The 15,958-nt window shown below is 36.5% G+C and overlaps 1 protein-coding gene across 1 annotated transcript in view; it reads left to right on the forward strand.

Moving 5' to 3' along the window:
• Nucleotides 1-15,958, forward strand: part of LOC123312186 (homeobox protein aristaless-like) — a 60,418-nt gene that overhangs the window by 482 nt on the left and 43,978 nt on the right. Inside the window, exon 2 of the mRNA XM_044896449.1 lies at nt 1,131-1,359. Within this exon, the coding sequence (XP_044752384.1) occupies nt 1,203-1,359 (157 nt within the window). The 5' untranslated portion in view covers nt 1,131-1,202. The remainder of the gene's footprint in view (nt 1-1,130; nt 1,360-15,958) is intronic.

Consider the following 15,958-nt stretch of genomic DNA (forward strand, 5'->3'; position numbering starts at 1 on the left):
CTTCTGTAGGTACACATCCAAGAGATTACAAGGACATTAGAATTCAAGAGACGTAAAAGGTTTATCGACAGCTTATCCATCCTTGAACACTCTACCTACTACAGAGGAAACAACTGTCATATGATAAAACGGGATCAAATCACACAAACACAGTAGCCTATTTCTATCGACGTACATGGTGTAAATGTAAAAAAATTTGGTCTTTTTTTCATATTTGGCGTAGTTATAGCCCCCTGAAAGAGTCTTCTCTTTTTATCTCAGAATCACTGAAATTGGTACACAGGTGTTTTATGATATGCGAATACGTGGTGGAACCACTAAACCTTTAAAATTGTTGAACCGTAAAAAAGATTCAATAGAAAAACTTTGTTGCACCAATTTCGAGACATTCTGTATAGTAGCCACCTACTAGAAACAAAGATCTTGCTACTTGAGATTAAAAGATTCAATCTATAACTAAAAATCCTCAGAATCAACCTATATTCCATTCATTACCAAAAAAGATTTTCTAAGGCAAGTATTTTTGCAGATATCATGTGAAACATCTACAACATCCTTTTCTAAGTATATCTGAGATGAGTAGGGATCTCTTGAGTTTCAATTTTTGAATGACTTCTGGGACGTCATTTTCAAAATAACTGATCAAAAGGAATGTTTCTGACTTATTTTCTGCATGATCCTACATAGAAATGAATCATATTGAAAATAAAAGATCTTTTCATCCACCATTTTGCTGCACTGTTAGATATGGTTGGAAAATTTCTTCGAAAAAAATTAAGAACAACTTCAACTTATTATGGACTAGTTGTTCAAAAAAAAAGCAACTTTTTATCGACATTGTCGTTAAGAGAGAGCCCCACAATTGTAGCCAGTTAATGACACTTATTTTCAAAACTTAAAACTTCAGGCACTATCTCATATATTCAATTACTTTTATCAGTACAGAATACCAATTCCAGTTCCTCAGATACTTCCAATTTTAATTTCAAATGCCGACCTAATGAGAATTATCTTATCGTAGGACTCGCGACAATTACCTTGGAAAATACGACACAAAATAATATAATTTGAATAAATTTCTGAATTAAAATATCGGAATTTTCGTAATTTACCAACAATTCCAATTTCAGGTCATTAACGAGTGCCATCCATCGTTTTTATCGGCGAAAATTGGCATCCAGAGTCGAGTCGCATTCGGAAAAATGGACAGTGAAGTGGAAATGGATCTGACCACCAGGCAGAGGGGACAAGAAAACTCCTGTAAGATACGAACGGCCAAATCGGTGTTTTCCATCAGCAATCTGGTGGATGTCGATGAAAATCAAATCGAAGGGGATGATCAGAATGGCCGCCATGCTGGTGAGTTAGTTTCAATGTTTTTAACGTTTCGAATGGAGTTAAATCCTCTAGGAAACACTGTTTTTCAGGTTTTTATAAAGATTATTTACGGATAGCATATTTGTCGCTTCAATGGAGACAATTTGGAAAGAAACAATTTTTCATTACAAGTACATACGATAATATTTTTGTTGCTTGGTCTATAGGATTACCCTCCCTTAATTTTCCCAGCTTAATTTTCCTTTAGGATACCCCTTCGGTTATCGTGCATGACCGAAATGCGTGTTCTGATAATTGCCAACATTAATTCCATGAGTTCTGTCAATTGCTGTTATGGCTCGATATCAATTAAGTAGCATGGCTAATAGAAGACGAATACGAGTAAGCAAATTCGTGCCTACTCAACTAGAAAATTGACCATTTTCGTCTAATCCTGGCAACATATGATGCATTTCAACAATATATACAGGGTGTATTCAAAGGTGAGGCTTTTTCTTCAACACGAGGTAGAACTGATCAAAATAAAGCGTTTCGCTAAAAATCACCTACGCAAAACACAAAAGATAACTCAATTTATCGTGATCAAGTTTAATGGCCCATATATCTTTGACTCGTACAAATATTTTAACAGTAGATTCTTCAGGTCAAAAAAAACACTTTTTCACTTCACTATTTTTCCCGAATCGGCTCGGTTTAATAGATACAGGCTGTTGAAACAACATAAGAAACGGTTTTATCGAATGAATTGAATTTCGGATTATAGTTTTTCATTTATTTGATGAATCTTCTTCGAACACAAGATATCACCCACGTCAGTTTTCTCATTATGACCATTACGTACCATAAAAATACCAAAATTTCAAAGAACCCAACTCTTGAAACTAAGTTGGACGGTATCTTATGAATATCTGAACGTTTTGTAAAATAAAAGTAGGTACTCTTTATATTTCCTCCTATAATGCTACGTTTTCGAGTAATTTGATGTTGAAAAATTAAAAAGTATCTGTGAAATTTGAAAAATTGGATACTTTGGCTGGATTCAACTCTGTTTAAAAGATGGTATGGGAAAAAAGCGTTTTCTTTGACGTCAAGAACCTACTGTTAAAATATTTATACGAGATATTTCTTGGCGATGTGTAGAGCATGCGTAAAAATCACGTTATCTTACGTATGTTTCAGTAATTTTTGCTATGGCCATCGAAAATCAAACTTGAAGTCAATAAGTCAATAATAAGCATGAACAGCAAAAAAGATAGAGAAAAAAAACACCTATTTGAAATATTCCAAGCTTTTCAGCAGTCTTTCTGATTTAGAACCATATAAACCGATGAGTGATGAACATCCAAGAATGCGCTATCTCTAAGGAATTTCAGATGGAATAGCATGAATCCTTCGAGTGCATACCATAGTTTCTGATGAAGACATAAAACTAATGTCCTATTCTTCAAATTATAAGGCTTTATTGAAGGCGATTAAATGATGGAAATACGACATCTGCAACGTTTTAGGAATTAGTAGAATGGGGAGAAGGCTAACTATACTCATTCTATGTGAAGTATCCGCTATTTTGTAGAACTAACTGTGAAACCTATATACTTTTTCGGAAATGTCCTCACTGTGAAGATTTTTCTATCATGTATCTCACTGAGAATCTTGACAAATTCATCGTGCATGCCTTCCAGAAGTGAAATTTCCGCCCTGTGTCTCTATCGATATGAGATTCTGAACTTTTTCCTTCTGGTGGATGAATCCTTACCTTTTGCCCGCAGTAAGAGGTAATTGGAGGAACGGAGAAACTAAGGCAGCGTGCATCGTTTACACGGCTATTTCCTTTTAGGAACGACGGTAATAAATCGCAATTACCATGGACGAATCAAACAAGTGAACATCACAACAAGAAAAAATCGATTTCTTCGAATGTAGCCATTTGCTGAAAGTAAAATCACGTTTATAATAATCTGAAATTATTACTTACCACGCATGAGAATATTTATTATATCATTAGTGGTATGATTATCTACTCTCTATCATTATTCCAAGCCAGGTATACCCTGGCCTTAAAAAAGGGCCCCATCCTTCCACTACGTGGTCTAGATGCATTACGAAAAAATATGGTAGGTGGGTAATTTGTACAAACGAAAATGTTTTTTAATTTCGTAGTAGATATAGAGGTAGATAAACGCTGGGGTTATTGTGTATCACCGTGTATTAGGCTAATCTATAGGGTGGGCGCATAAAATGGAATCATTACCTATCTAAAGCTGACCAATTGTAAGTCCATTTCTTCGATCACGTATCGACCATAATTGGTAGTTATCGGTTGTTTTGTTTCGAGCTCGTATACTTTTCATTTCTGCGGTTGTGAATGTGATCAGGGATATATTGGATTTGCATCACTACGCTAATGATAACGTGTGAAAAAAGCGATAATATATCCTTGTTAACGTTCAGCAAATGATCAAGGATCCAAACGAGGTACCATATGATGAAGGAGGAGAATGAAATTGTTCGATGGAGCGGAGCACGATTGTTGTCTTCCAATGGTCATAAAGGGTTCAAAAAGTTGGTCAGCAAAACAAGAATTACCTACAGGAATGATTGGAAAAGGGAGCAAATCAGAGTCAAACAACATTTTTCATTAAAAGAATCTGGTGTCGTCAAAAATCTACAAATCTGTTGTAGCATTGCAAAGTGTAGCAGATTTTCGAATAAAGAAAGAAACTCCTATCATACTGGTTAGTCAGAAAGAATATTTATCTTCTCAAACTAATCTGAAATGTCTACGGTGATAGGACAAAGCAGTAAACTGCATATTAGGATGCCTATATCCTTTGTTTTTGACAATCTGTTCATTTTCATATGCAAGAATATGAATAACGTTGAGGTTAAATTTCTTCTCTCTCTACGCTGCAGCATGAACTATAGAATAACGTCATTCACCTCTTCAACTTCTCCTGTATTCGATGAAATCGAATCTTCAATTATAAGTTCTGTTTCTGATGTAATACGAACAAAATCCAGGAAATTGTCAAAATCTCTAGAACCACGTTCTTATATGTAAAATCTTTTCGTTCAAGAATGAGATATGGACCAAGGAAGGTTTGTTTTTCTTCTTCTGGTGGAACAAACTCAAGACGGGTAGTGACTTCCAAGCTCATATCTATACCGATTAAACAGCTGTATACCCGCCATTCCAATGCTTATCTGATTTTGGGGTTTCAAAGGCGGATGGTCAGGATAGAGATATACCTGACAAGCTGGTTGAATTTATAATCCCTCCATGTTAATCACATGTTCACAAATTAACTCGTTAAATGTATTTGGACACTTTCCTGCTCCAACCGAGGATTTATTGCCAATTCTCGTGTTTTCTAATAAAAATGGAATTTAAAGGTGTAATAAATTTAACATAATCGTCTGTGGAGTATTTAATTGTCTTGAAGGAATAATTAACTTTCGATTTTTTCACTGCAAAGGACATGTGTATGTCTGAAGGTTTTTCACAGAAAATAACCGAAAATCATTATAGAGACCTGCAGATATAGCAATTTTCACCCTTAGATACTTTACCATAAATCTTATAGACTCTAGAGTCTTGTAAACATTCTAAGCAGAAGGAGGACAAAGACCAAACCCAAAACATTCACCTGACATTCGTCCTATGACCGATATTCCTTTTCCGAGAACTTGCCATTTCGATCATAACCTCAAACTATATCGTGGAAAGAAAGGCAAAATGAGATATGGCCGATGTTGCGTGATCAGATATTCGCAAATTAAACTCGGTTCGGAACAGAACTGTAACAGAACTTTTTTATGGCCGACCGAGGGCAATTCAGAACTTAATGTCTTCGAAAATTGGAAACCTAATAAAATTAGCATTACCTTGTTAGTTTACCGTTCAAACTGTCAGTTGTCACGCGACAGTTTCCTCATTTTGGAACTGAAAAGTTAATTAGGTTTGCCATTCTCCAGACGAGGGTTGAGTTTTGTTTTATTCAATTGAATACGTTTAAACGTTCAGGCAATTTGGGATAATCACAGTTAGCTGTTCCCCCCAATATTAGTGCTTGTCGATGATTAGTGGTTTCGCTCTAGAGATTGTGCATGCATAGGTGTGCCTTCGATGTGTGGTTTGTGAGAGCAGTTGCTGTATGCTTTGGAAATGGTTATTGGAAAATTGAAACGTGGTCACATGATTTCTGTATCATCACAATGCAAAACTTATTCGTACATTAGTATACCTTTTCGGCCGATTCGCCTTAAAAAATCATCATAAAATGAAATTTATAAACACAGATAACCAAAAAGATTTTCTCTCCTCTATGTATGGTCGATTCGATTTAAAAAACACCCTGCTCTGTGATCGATGCCAACCAACTTCAATCTGACATCGATTGTCAAAATCCAGTAATTTTCTCTGATTAGTGACCATCGATGTCTGTCAGGGATGAAATTAATTCAGAGAAATGGGAAATGTCAAGATTTTTATCTTTTTCTTCAGCATTTTAGAGGTATACCTGGATCGTTTTTGGGGTTCAGTGTGTCAATTGGAGAATAGGGGGCACAAAAATATATGTTCTACCATTCGTGTGGGAGGTAAGTACCCACTACCAGTTTAACAGAATGTCAGAACATGACCTTTTCCCATCATCAACCCGATGGGTCTCTGGAATTAGCCGAACGAACTCGTATCTCGTCTCCGGAGGACCTTTCTGGTCCAATATCTTGGCCCGTCTGCATTCCGCAATAAAAAAGCTTTTAGGTATTGTCATGACTAACAAGATTAAGGTCTACATCTGTGACGCGTGCCGAATTATCAGTGTCCACCGAGAGATTGGACAAATCCAGAAACCGGTTGGTCGCTTGAAATATGACTGAAGGGGGTTTTATTAAATTTAAATGTATTTATTCAGAAGGACGATATCAGCATTGGCTATAAAACGTTAGTTTATAGTTGTTTTTCGACCTGGGCCTTCGTTGATTTATCGTTTTCATTAGGCCATAATGGAATCATCATATCAGTCGAAATTTGTGGTCAATAATGAGTATCGGTATATCGTAAGTGGAATTTTAATTTTTACGTCGATTCATTGCTTTATTTTTGGGGGACGTGAGTCATGAAGTGGCATGGCTTGTAGCTCATTAAATAATAGTGAGTGAGGACCTAACAATCATCCACCATTATTGTCTGATTGAAAGATGTTACACACTCAGAAATTCTTTCAATGCTGGAGGAAAAGGGAAGAAAAATTCCAACAAGAAGTTCTAAATCCTTATCAGTTTCGAGATAGAGATACATCCTTTTGCTCGTTTTCTTTATTGTACATCAAATCGAGCGGTGATCAACGTAGAAAATAGATTAAAGAGTCTGCTTTACGATTACACAATTTTGTGGTTACGAAAATATCACCGAAACAGGATAATTTTACTCAAAGTGATCATTTTCAACTTTATAATCATCTCCATTAGGGATAATTTAAGTGAGGAATCTCGAAATCTCATCAGTTGTCCAAAAATAATCGACCATTATCAGGCAACATCTGATCCGATCGTAAAAAAGAAAACTGCTTCAAACGGTAGTCAAATGAATGGAGCATTAGCGTTAAATGAATGTCGTCGACAATTTTGTTCTAATCAAATGTGATCACCGTTCGTCCGTTATAATTTAACCAATTTGATATTATCTCTTTCGTCTATTTCTCCTTCCTCCATTTAATGCCATAATAATTGTGAGAAATCGTGTGAGATTTCAGCGCGTTTATAACCACATTTGGGTAGACATTATTCTCGTTATTAGGGGACAAGATCATGAAACTGCGCGAAATTTACTACATATTATCAAAATACAGAGTGAACCTTTGATTCTTACAAATATTTCAACATCAGATAGATGAGGTCAAAAGAAACACTTTTTTTCTATACCATTTTTACCGATTCGGACCTGATTGAAATACACTGCGCAAAAAATTAACGCACATTCAGAAAATCTCAATTTTAATGAAAGTTAACTCTACATTGACTTTATAAATTATTTTTTATGTTCTCTCGGGAAGGTTTTGAACGAAACAAGACACATTAAATGGAAGAAAAATTCAGGATTTCACCGAATCTTATGGGAAAGAAGAGAAATGAACAATTTTCAAAACACTGAAATGCTGATAAGTGATTTAATACTTGGTATTTCCACCCCTTGCGTTAATTACAGCTCGGCAACGACGGTTCATACTCAAAATGAGTGATCTTAAAATGTTCTGATCTAATCCTTCCCAGATTTCTCTGAGTTGGATTCCTAAGTCATTAAGAGTAGCTGGATGATTTTCTGAAACTTTCAACCTTCTATTGAGGTTGTCCCAAACCTGCTCAATGGGACTGAGATCTGGACTTCTTGCTGGCCATTCCATTCGAGAGACTTCAACCTCTTCAAAGTACTCCTGAACGATGCGCGCACGATGGGGTATGGCATTATCGTCCATAAAAATGAAATTTTCACCAATGTATAGGGCAAATGGCACTACATGCTTTTCAAGAATGTTCTTTATATAGATACTTATCAGCATTCATAGCTCCATTATCAACGACCACTAGGTCTGTGCGAGCAGTCAAAGATATTCCACCCCATACCATAATCGATCCTCCCCCGAAACCAGTAGTATGTGGACGTATGTATACAAGGGAACGTCGATCACAATGGTAGAGACAGAATATAGACTCATATGTGAAGAGAACTCTTTCCCAATCGGCCTCTTCCCAATGGATATGCTCTCTCGCAAAATCCAAACGCGCCCTTCGATGGGCTGGGTAAGAGCTGGGCCTCTTGTCGCGACACGAGGCCTTAAATCATATTCTCTGTGGCGATTTCTTATTGTTTGAGTGCTAATTTGCACCTCATGGGTTTGCTCAAGCTGAATTTGAAGGAGGCGAGCGGTTGCAAACCGTTGTCTCAACGAAGAAACTCTCAAGTAACGTTCTTGAATGGCAGTTGTTACCCGTGATCTACCCAGTCCTGGTCTTCGGACATTCATACCTGTCTCCCTGAATCGCTGCAACATTCTGGACACACTTGTATGGGAAACTCCAAACCTTTCTGCAATTCTTGTGTATGTCCACCCTTCTTCTCGCAAACCTACCGCTTGGGCATATTCCTCTTGGGTGAAATTGCTTGTTTCGCGTTGCATAGCGATCGAGTGTAGAAAATCAAACGAAAGAAAAACTATTGATCACTAAAATTGATAACGAGAAGAACTGATTTTAGAATGGAGCCAATGCATTCAAAATCTGATAATATCACCTTTTTTTATTCCTGCTGGGAAAAAACATCTGAATTGAATAAAACCGTTGAAAGTGGATAACATATGCATGCATAATTCCGATAAAAATAATTATCATTGAGAACATCTTCAGTTGTAGAATAAATTTGAGATTTCCATAATGTGCGTTAATTTTTTTGCGCAGTGTATATAGCCATTTTACGTTTTACGCTTAATGAGCTGTGCCACCCCAGGAGAACGAAGTCACCTTAAGAATAACTTAGCTAAATCTGTGACACTACACATCTGGGGTCTTTAAAAATAACAGTTTTTTCATTATTTTTCAACCTGTATATTTTGAAACGAGTGGATTCGGAAAAAATGGTTTTGGCAGTGTGATTTGGCTGGTGTAGGCTTAAGTCACTAAAAGCCTAGGAAATACAACAATTCTGGCTTCAATCTCTTGAACTTTTGCCCCCCTGGTTGTTCGATACTTAACATCCACACTTCCGGCTAGTTATCGATCTATTTGTTAACCATTCGTCTGTGAAAGCTTCAGGAAATACACTTCTTGAACTCGGATCGAAAAACGAATCGAAAACCAATAATTAAAGTTTTTTCCACGTCAACAATCGACGGAGAGCGATCTACTGCCGTACGTCCTTAATTGAGAAATAAAAAAATATTATTGGAAGTTCGTCCATAAAACACGTTATCTGTTCGTTGTTGCGTTGCCAACTGAGAAAACCTCCTAATTGAAGCCGGTCCGACCGTTCATCGTCACGGATGGATTTTTCCCAAGTTCAGTACCGAGGCGAGGAAGAGGTTTTTTGTCCCAGCATTGACTTTAACTACCCATCGACAATGCCTCGTTACAACGAAGCCGAATCGGATTTCACCGCTAAAATAATCAATTCCTCACACGCCAAATCAATGATCTGGATCTATTCGGTTTCGGTATGGAGATTACCGACTATTTTAATCGACTCGCTGGATGATGTTGGAGAATGAGGTGTTGGATGATGCTCTTCTTAAGTATCCTACTGCTGCAGCTTCTCACGGCTTGTTAACATAGAATATCAGAAAATGTTTCATGTGACGTTTCGTTATCAATCTCGGTTGACATCTTCAGGGTTAATTTTAAAATGAATAGTAAATATTCCTGCTCAACCCGTTCTTCGTCAATTAATATGGAGTTGCCAGTATTAAAACGCTTCTAGAAGAGATCTATGAAGTGATAAATGTTTAACATTTTCCAAGGGAATAATTCTCATGAATATATCTAGCCGTAGAAGCTGAAAATTTGATTAATGAGTGCAGATTTGTGAATCGACAATCTGTTTTCTGCGTACCACTCTAATACAAAGGAAACAATTCACGCTAGTATCTATACTCTATTCACTTTTATTTTAGCAGTCGGTTGGCCATGGAAATTTGACACATTTCATTCTGTATAGTGCGAAAATGTGGGGTTATGACGCTTGTCAAAACATTTTTGGGTTTCAAATCAACGCTATGTTGCCCGTTCTACGTAAGAGTTTCTGTTATTACGTATTTTATCTCAATGTCGAATCTCTTCGGAAAATATATGACGAACATAATTGAAGTTTATACGAACTGATTGAAGGCATACCAAATCCAGTTATTTGCATGGAAAATACAAGAGATCAGTATAATATCATAATATGCACTAGCTTGAGGAGAGTTAATGTTCGTTATCTTCTTTGGCTAAAGTTTGAATACGTTACATCTGTTGTAGATTTCAAAAATATTAACCCGAAGATGATTAAGTGGTTGGGAACGGTTTCTTCCGAAGGAACTAACAGATAATTACAAAAATGTTAAATTCTTCAAAAAAAATCATCTTGCATCAATAGAAGTAAAAGGAATTGAAGGAAGTTTCAATTCAAGATGAACTTCACCTTTGAACAAACATTTCACATGAATAAACCATTAACAGGTCAACTGGCGCGTATTTGTGGCTGTTCATCTTAATACATTGATATAATAATGATAATTAGGTGTTTATTGGTACCTTAAGACATTTACAATGTATAGGACAAGTCAAATGAAAAATAGAAAAATCAATTTTCGGGAACTTATTCTACGATGACATTCATCGAAAATCCTGTAGTAAACTTTTCGCATTAATTCACTCAAACATAATATTCTCAAATGCCACCACTTTTTTGAGTTTCCCAATAGAAGGAAATTCTTTGTCATCCTCTTCATTCACAATTTTCTGATTGTGGAAATATTCAGCTGAAATATAAGTCATTCAGATGAAACATAATATAAATTCTTTTACATTGAAAATGTTCGCTACCGTCTGACGGATCTAAATTCTAAATAGCACTTCCTGAAACTCTGTCTCTTTTTTCAATCACTTTTGGCATTTTCGTAATAAAAATTGCAGAATTCGAGCATTTTCGTGAAAAATTCGAATACCATTATGATGTTACGATAAACCCATTATTTTTTCACGATTTAATAATTAATCCAAGCATGAGTGGGGTCGCTTATTAATAATTCATTAAGAATTATAAGTGGCGAATACAATACTCGTTCATGAATCATTATATCCTTCACATCAAAGAAACAATCCCCGCCTTCTTTGACGTGGGAAGGCTTATTAATTGAATCCCGAAATCGGGCCAATCAAGGAGTTTATAAATCACCCCAATTAACCGAAATCATCAATATATACTAAACGTTTCACGGACGACCGACAACAAAGTTTCATTAACATCAACAGCACTAATAAATTGAATTTTTACCAGCACAAAACGGCCCCGGTGAAAGGCACACAACACATTCATTACTATCACAAAAAGTCATTAACTCAGATGGGATTGCAATGGGACGTTATAATGGATCCTAACAGTTGTTTATTTTGATCGCCCCCCTTTATTTTTAAAATCCATAAAATTATTTGAACAAGCTCATTACAGGCTATAATTAAGTCCGGCAATTCTAATATCCTTGTTTGTTTTGGGCTGTGTCCCACTAATATTCTACCTGCTCCTGCCTTGGCGAGGAGAATTACTACCGTGAAATTATAAAAGCAAAAACATATTGGAACTCACCAAAACAAATTATCATTAATTCTCTCCTAATACGGCCGATGACGGTAATAAAAATACAAATTTATTTCACTAACTAGAAAAGCAAAAAACGACGGACTATTTATCAGACAGATGTCGGAACTAATCGAATTTTCGACGGAGGTGCGATGGTTCTTAAACCTTTCGATTTCAACTTTGGAACTTTAGAAGGGATCTCGATTCTTGAAATCATCAGATGAAAACTGAGAGTTTTTAGAACTCAGGATTCATTTTATCTATCACAGGATCAATTCCATGGTCGGAATACAATTCTATGTACATTACGTCAAATTTTGAATGTTCTGTGACTGGATGTAATGTTTTCCTGAATCACTTCATGTCCCCGAATTGAAAATATGTAAACATCGATGATAATAAGTTGGGGAAAGAGAAATTCCAAACTTTATTTGATATACTTTGCATTGTGCACCGTTTTTTCTTTATAATTTGTTGCCATTGTGAAAATAACTTCATAATGCCTCTCTCATAGAAGCCTTGATGCTAGGTCCGGCTATATGGTGGATTCACCAAAACTTCTCATCCAAGCTCCTGTACTTTCTAGGGAGTCACTCTAGAAACGTGTGGTTTGGTGTTGTCTTCATAGAAAACAACACCAATTCTGGCCGTTTCTGGTCCATATCTAGCTCTAAACGGTCCAATTGCTAACATATGGGATCTGAATTCAGCGTTTGGCCATAATGGAAGCAAGACATAATGAATGATTCCATTTCAGTCCCACCAAAATCACAGCAGAACCTTCCTGGACGTGTCCACTGCTTGAGCTGCTTTACCGTGCTTTCACCAAGATGGTTCGGACGAAGCTTTGCAGATATAAGAACCATTTGTAAATTGGAGACGACAATTTCGTACAATCATGCTAGCTAGTCAAGAACGGGCGTAGGAAATCCCAGAGAGGTTGAAACGCCTGAACACCATTATGGTTTTCATGTCGATTGGCGTGGCACTCAAACATTGAGTTCTCTTTTGTATTCAGCTTTGTGCAAATGGTTTTAAAAACGTACATGGTTGATCTTTAGCTCCTTGGCGATGGTGTGACTGCTAACATGCCGGTCAACTACAACTATTTCCGTGTTTCAGTGTCGAAACCATAAACACCATGCGAACTTTCAGTCTCTTCCTCTCATCAGAGAGATCTGTAAAATGCTAAAATGTTCCATTTGTTGACTTACTTCGATTTTCAACCTCCTGTAACTTACGAATATAGAGTTCTCCTTGCCTATACCTATACAGATCACGTACAAGTCCACCTCAAAATCGCTTTTATAAATACAATTACATCGGGATTAGTCACGCATTACCAAGCTGATTTTATATCCCATCTCTATGGGTTTTATTAATTCGTCCACGGACTAGGATGGACGACAAAAAGATGGACGTGGTTTGATATCTATCTTCTTTTTGCCCCTTGGAGCCAGATCTCTGTATAGTCTAGTAATTCGATACGGATTCAAGTGAAGCCGAGGGATTTTTGTCTATTTGTAGACCTGGTTGTCAAGCTCACGAAGGATGAAATGCTGAAGTGAGTTTTTACGAGAGATAACAAGTACGATGATTATGTAGAAATTCACAGCTAACATTTCAGATGTCAAATGTGTCATTGAAAACTGCATAGATAACCTAAACTGTCCCATATCGAGCAATAATAAACTTATTCACGGAACAGTTTGACTAACAGGGTTAGCAATTAATGTTTATATAGAATATTCTTCCGGTTGCAATAAGTGATTAATGGTTAATTCAATAATTTTCGAATTAATTTCCCGCGTCCTGTCATGATGAATATATCGTCTGACGTTTCGAATGTCAGACCAAATTCAATTTATGAAAGTGGACACAGTAGTGATATCTAAGTCATTATTTTCGCGATAAGAATACTGATAAATAAATGATATTATGTTATTAGACGGGTAATGTACCATGAAATATGAATATTCATAATTCCGCCGTGTGAGGCTAACGAACAGAGTTTTCATCATTACTACATAATAGACTAGGTAAGCAGCCATTTCGTCCGACGTAATATAATAAAAATGATGGCGGATAGCATTAGCTTATCTGGATTTGGAAATCGCTCCTATTCAGGACGAAATTATCGAAGGTATAGGCCCGTAATCGAATTACTGCCGTGGTAGGATCCTATTTACTGCTCGGTTGGTATCAATGTCCCCGACGAAAATTCAACATAGTCAATAGCTCGATTTTGTCGATTTCAAATGTGCAATAGAGATCTATCGGATAGGGTTTAGTTACGAAATAATTCATCAGATAATTCTGAGGAAACACACAATGTAACCAGAGCTGTACTCACTACAAAAAGAACCGAATATTTTTATAATGATTGCTTGTCAGCAAAAGTGTGAGTTTTTCTTATAAACTATTTTTTTCATAACTATTCAGTCACACACTGTACAAGTACTCTAAGGCCCGGTTTACAATACAGAGGATTAAGCCGATTTCATCGTTAATCCTAGTTCAACCTAACAAAATTGAACGGAACACTCAAAATTAATCTAAAATCAACATAAAACTCGGCTTGAACCGAGCTTATTGAATTTGGGACTTGCTATATTATATTACGATTTGATGTAAAAGTAATCCTGAGGTTCAAGTGCTTCTACTCGGAGTACTACATATGGTAAGCCTTTGACTAGTACAAATAATTTAACAGTAGATTCTTGAGTTCGAAAGAAACACTTTTATTCTACACCATAAATTTTGATTCGGTACTGATAAAAAGATATAGGTAGCCATTTTAAGTTTTCATAATGAGCTGTGTGAGACTGCTGGAAAAACAAAATTACTTTCAGAATAACAAGCTAAGTCTATGACACTTCACATCTGTGGATCTTTTAAACAGAGTTGCATTCAGCCACAGTACCCAATTTTCCACATATTATCATAAATATTTTTTATTTTTGAACGTCAAATTACTGGAAAACGGCGCATTATACGAGAAAAGATGAAGAACACTTTTATTTTACGAACCGTTAAAATATTCATTAGATAGCGTCCAACTTAGTTGCAAGAGTTGGATTCTTTGAATTTTTGGCATTTTTATGGTACGTAATGGTCATAATGAGAAAACTGGAAGACGTGGATGATATCTTGTGTTCGAAAAAGATTCATCAATGAAATGAAAAACTATATTCCGAAATTCATTTCATTCGATAAAACCGTTTGTGAGATAGAACTAAAAATAATTTTTTTTTATGGTTTTTCAACAGCCTGTATCTTTTAAACCGAGCCGATTCGGAAAAAATGGTAAAGGAAAAAAGTGTTTCTTTCGACCTCTAGAATCTATTGTTACAATATTCGTACGAGGCAAACACACTCTCCTATACTGATCCTGATAATCCACAATCAACAATATGGCATTATGAATAGGTAATAATATCATCGAAACAGTGATTTATACACAGCAACGAACAGTTGAAAATCATACACAGAATGCGTGCGAAGCCGCGAGTGGATCTGTTCCAATGAAATTATTCTCAATTAGGCACTTCCTTCGAAGAAAAGTCATCCAGCTTTTTCACCGTATCAGCAGCATCACCGTCGTAATGAGAACGTGAGAAAATTCGCGATATCAGATCCGATGTCGATAAGTCGTTGCCGTGACTTTAATGTACCAAAGTTTTTAGTGCCGGTATAATTTGTTGCCTTATTCAGGCGATATAGCATCCGTTTTTGTCAATAGAGCCCGCGCAGATTAGGGGATCGTGTGGTGGTACTTCTGCATCGTTTAAAATCGCATTAAGTTCTTCCGCGTTATATGAGAATAATGAAAAGATTGGAGGGAAACGCAGGGATAGTGTTCGATGGTAAAAAGCCCAACAATAACTCAATTGTTGGTTGATGAACATCGGTGCTTTATTCACGAATCGGGAAACATCAGTCATCAAGGTACAAGACGCTGCAGCGGTTTGAAAAAGTAAAAGTGGACCATTTTCGGAACCTTCTAAATCATCCTCCACTTTCGTGCACACGAAAATAGCATATACAGATGCTTTCCATAAGAAAAATGTATGTTTTGGAGCCAAGATAAAGCTAATACTTCTGAAGATCAAACACATTTAAGGCTTTTTTTCAATAACTCCATAGTGTCAGGGGTCTTTGGCCTCCACTCTATACCATTCGATTCATGGATGGCTCTGTGTTGTCTTCAGAGACTGGTTCATCCCCCTAGGTAGTGGAGGCTTCTCTCTAAACTTGAGGTCAAAAAATATGTGGCTCTCAAGAGGAAAC

This window comes from Coccinella septempunctata, chromosome 4, assembly GCF_907165205.1.
Source record: "Coccinella septempunctata chromosome 4, icCocSept1.1, whole genome shotgun sequence".
In the NCBI taxonomy this organism is placed as follows: Eukaryota; Metazoa; Arthropoda; class Insecta; order Coleoptera; family Coccinellidae; genus Coccinella; species Coccinella septempunctata.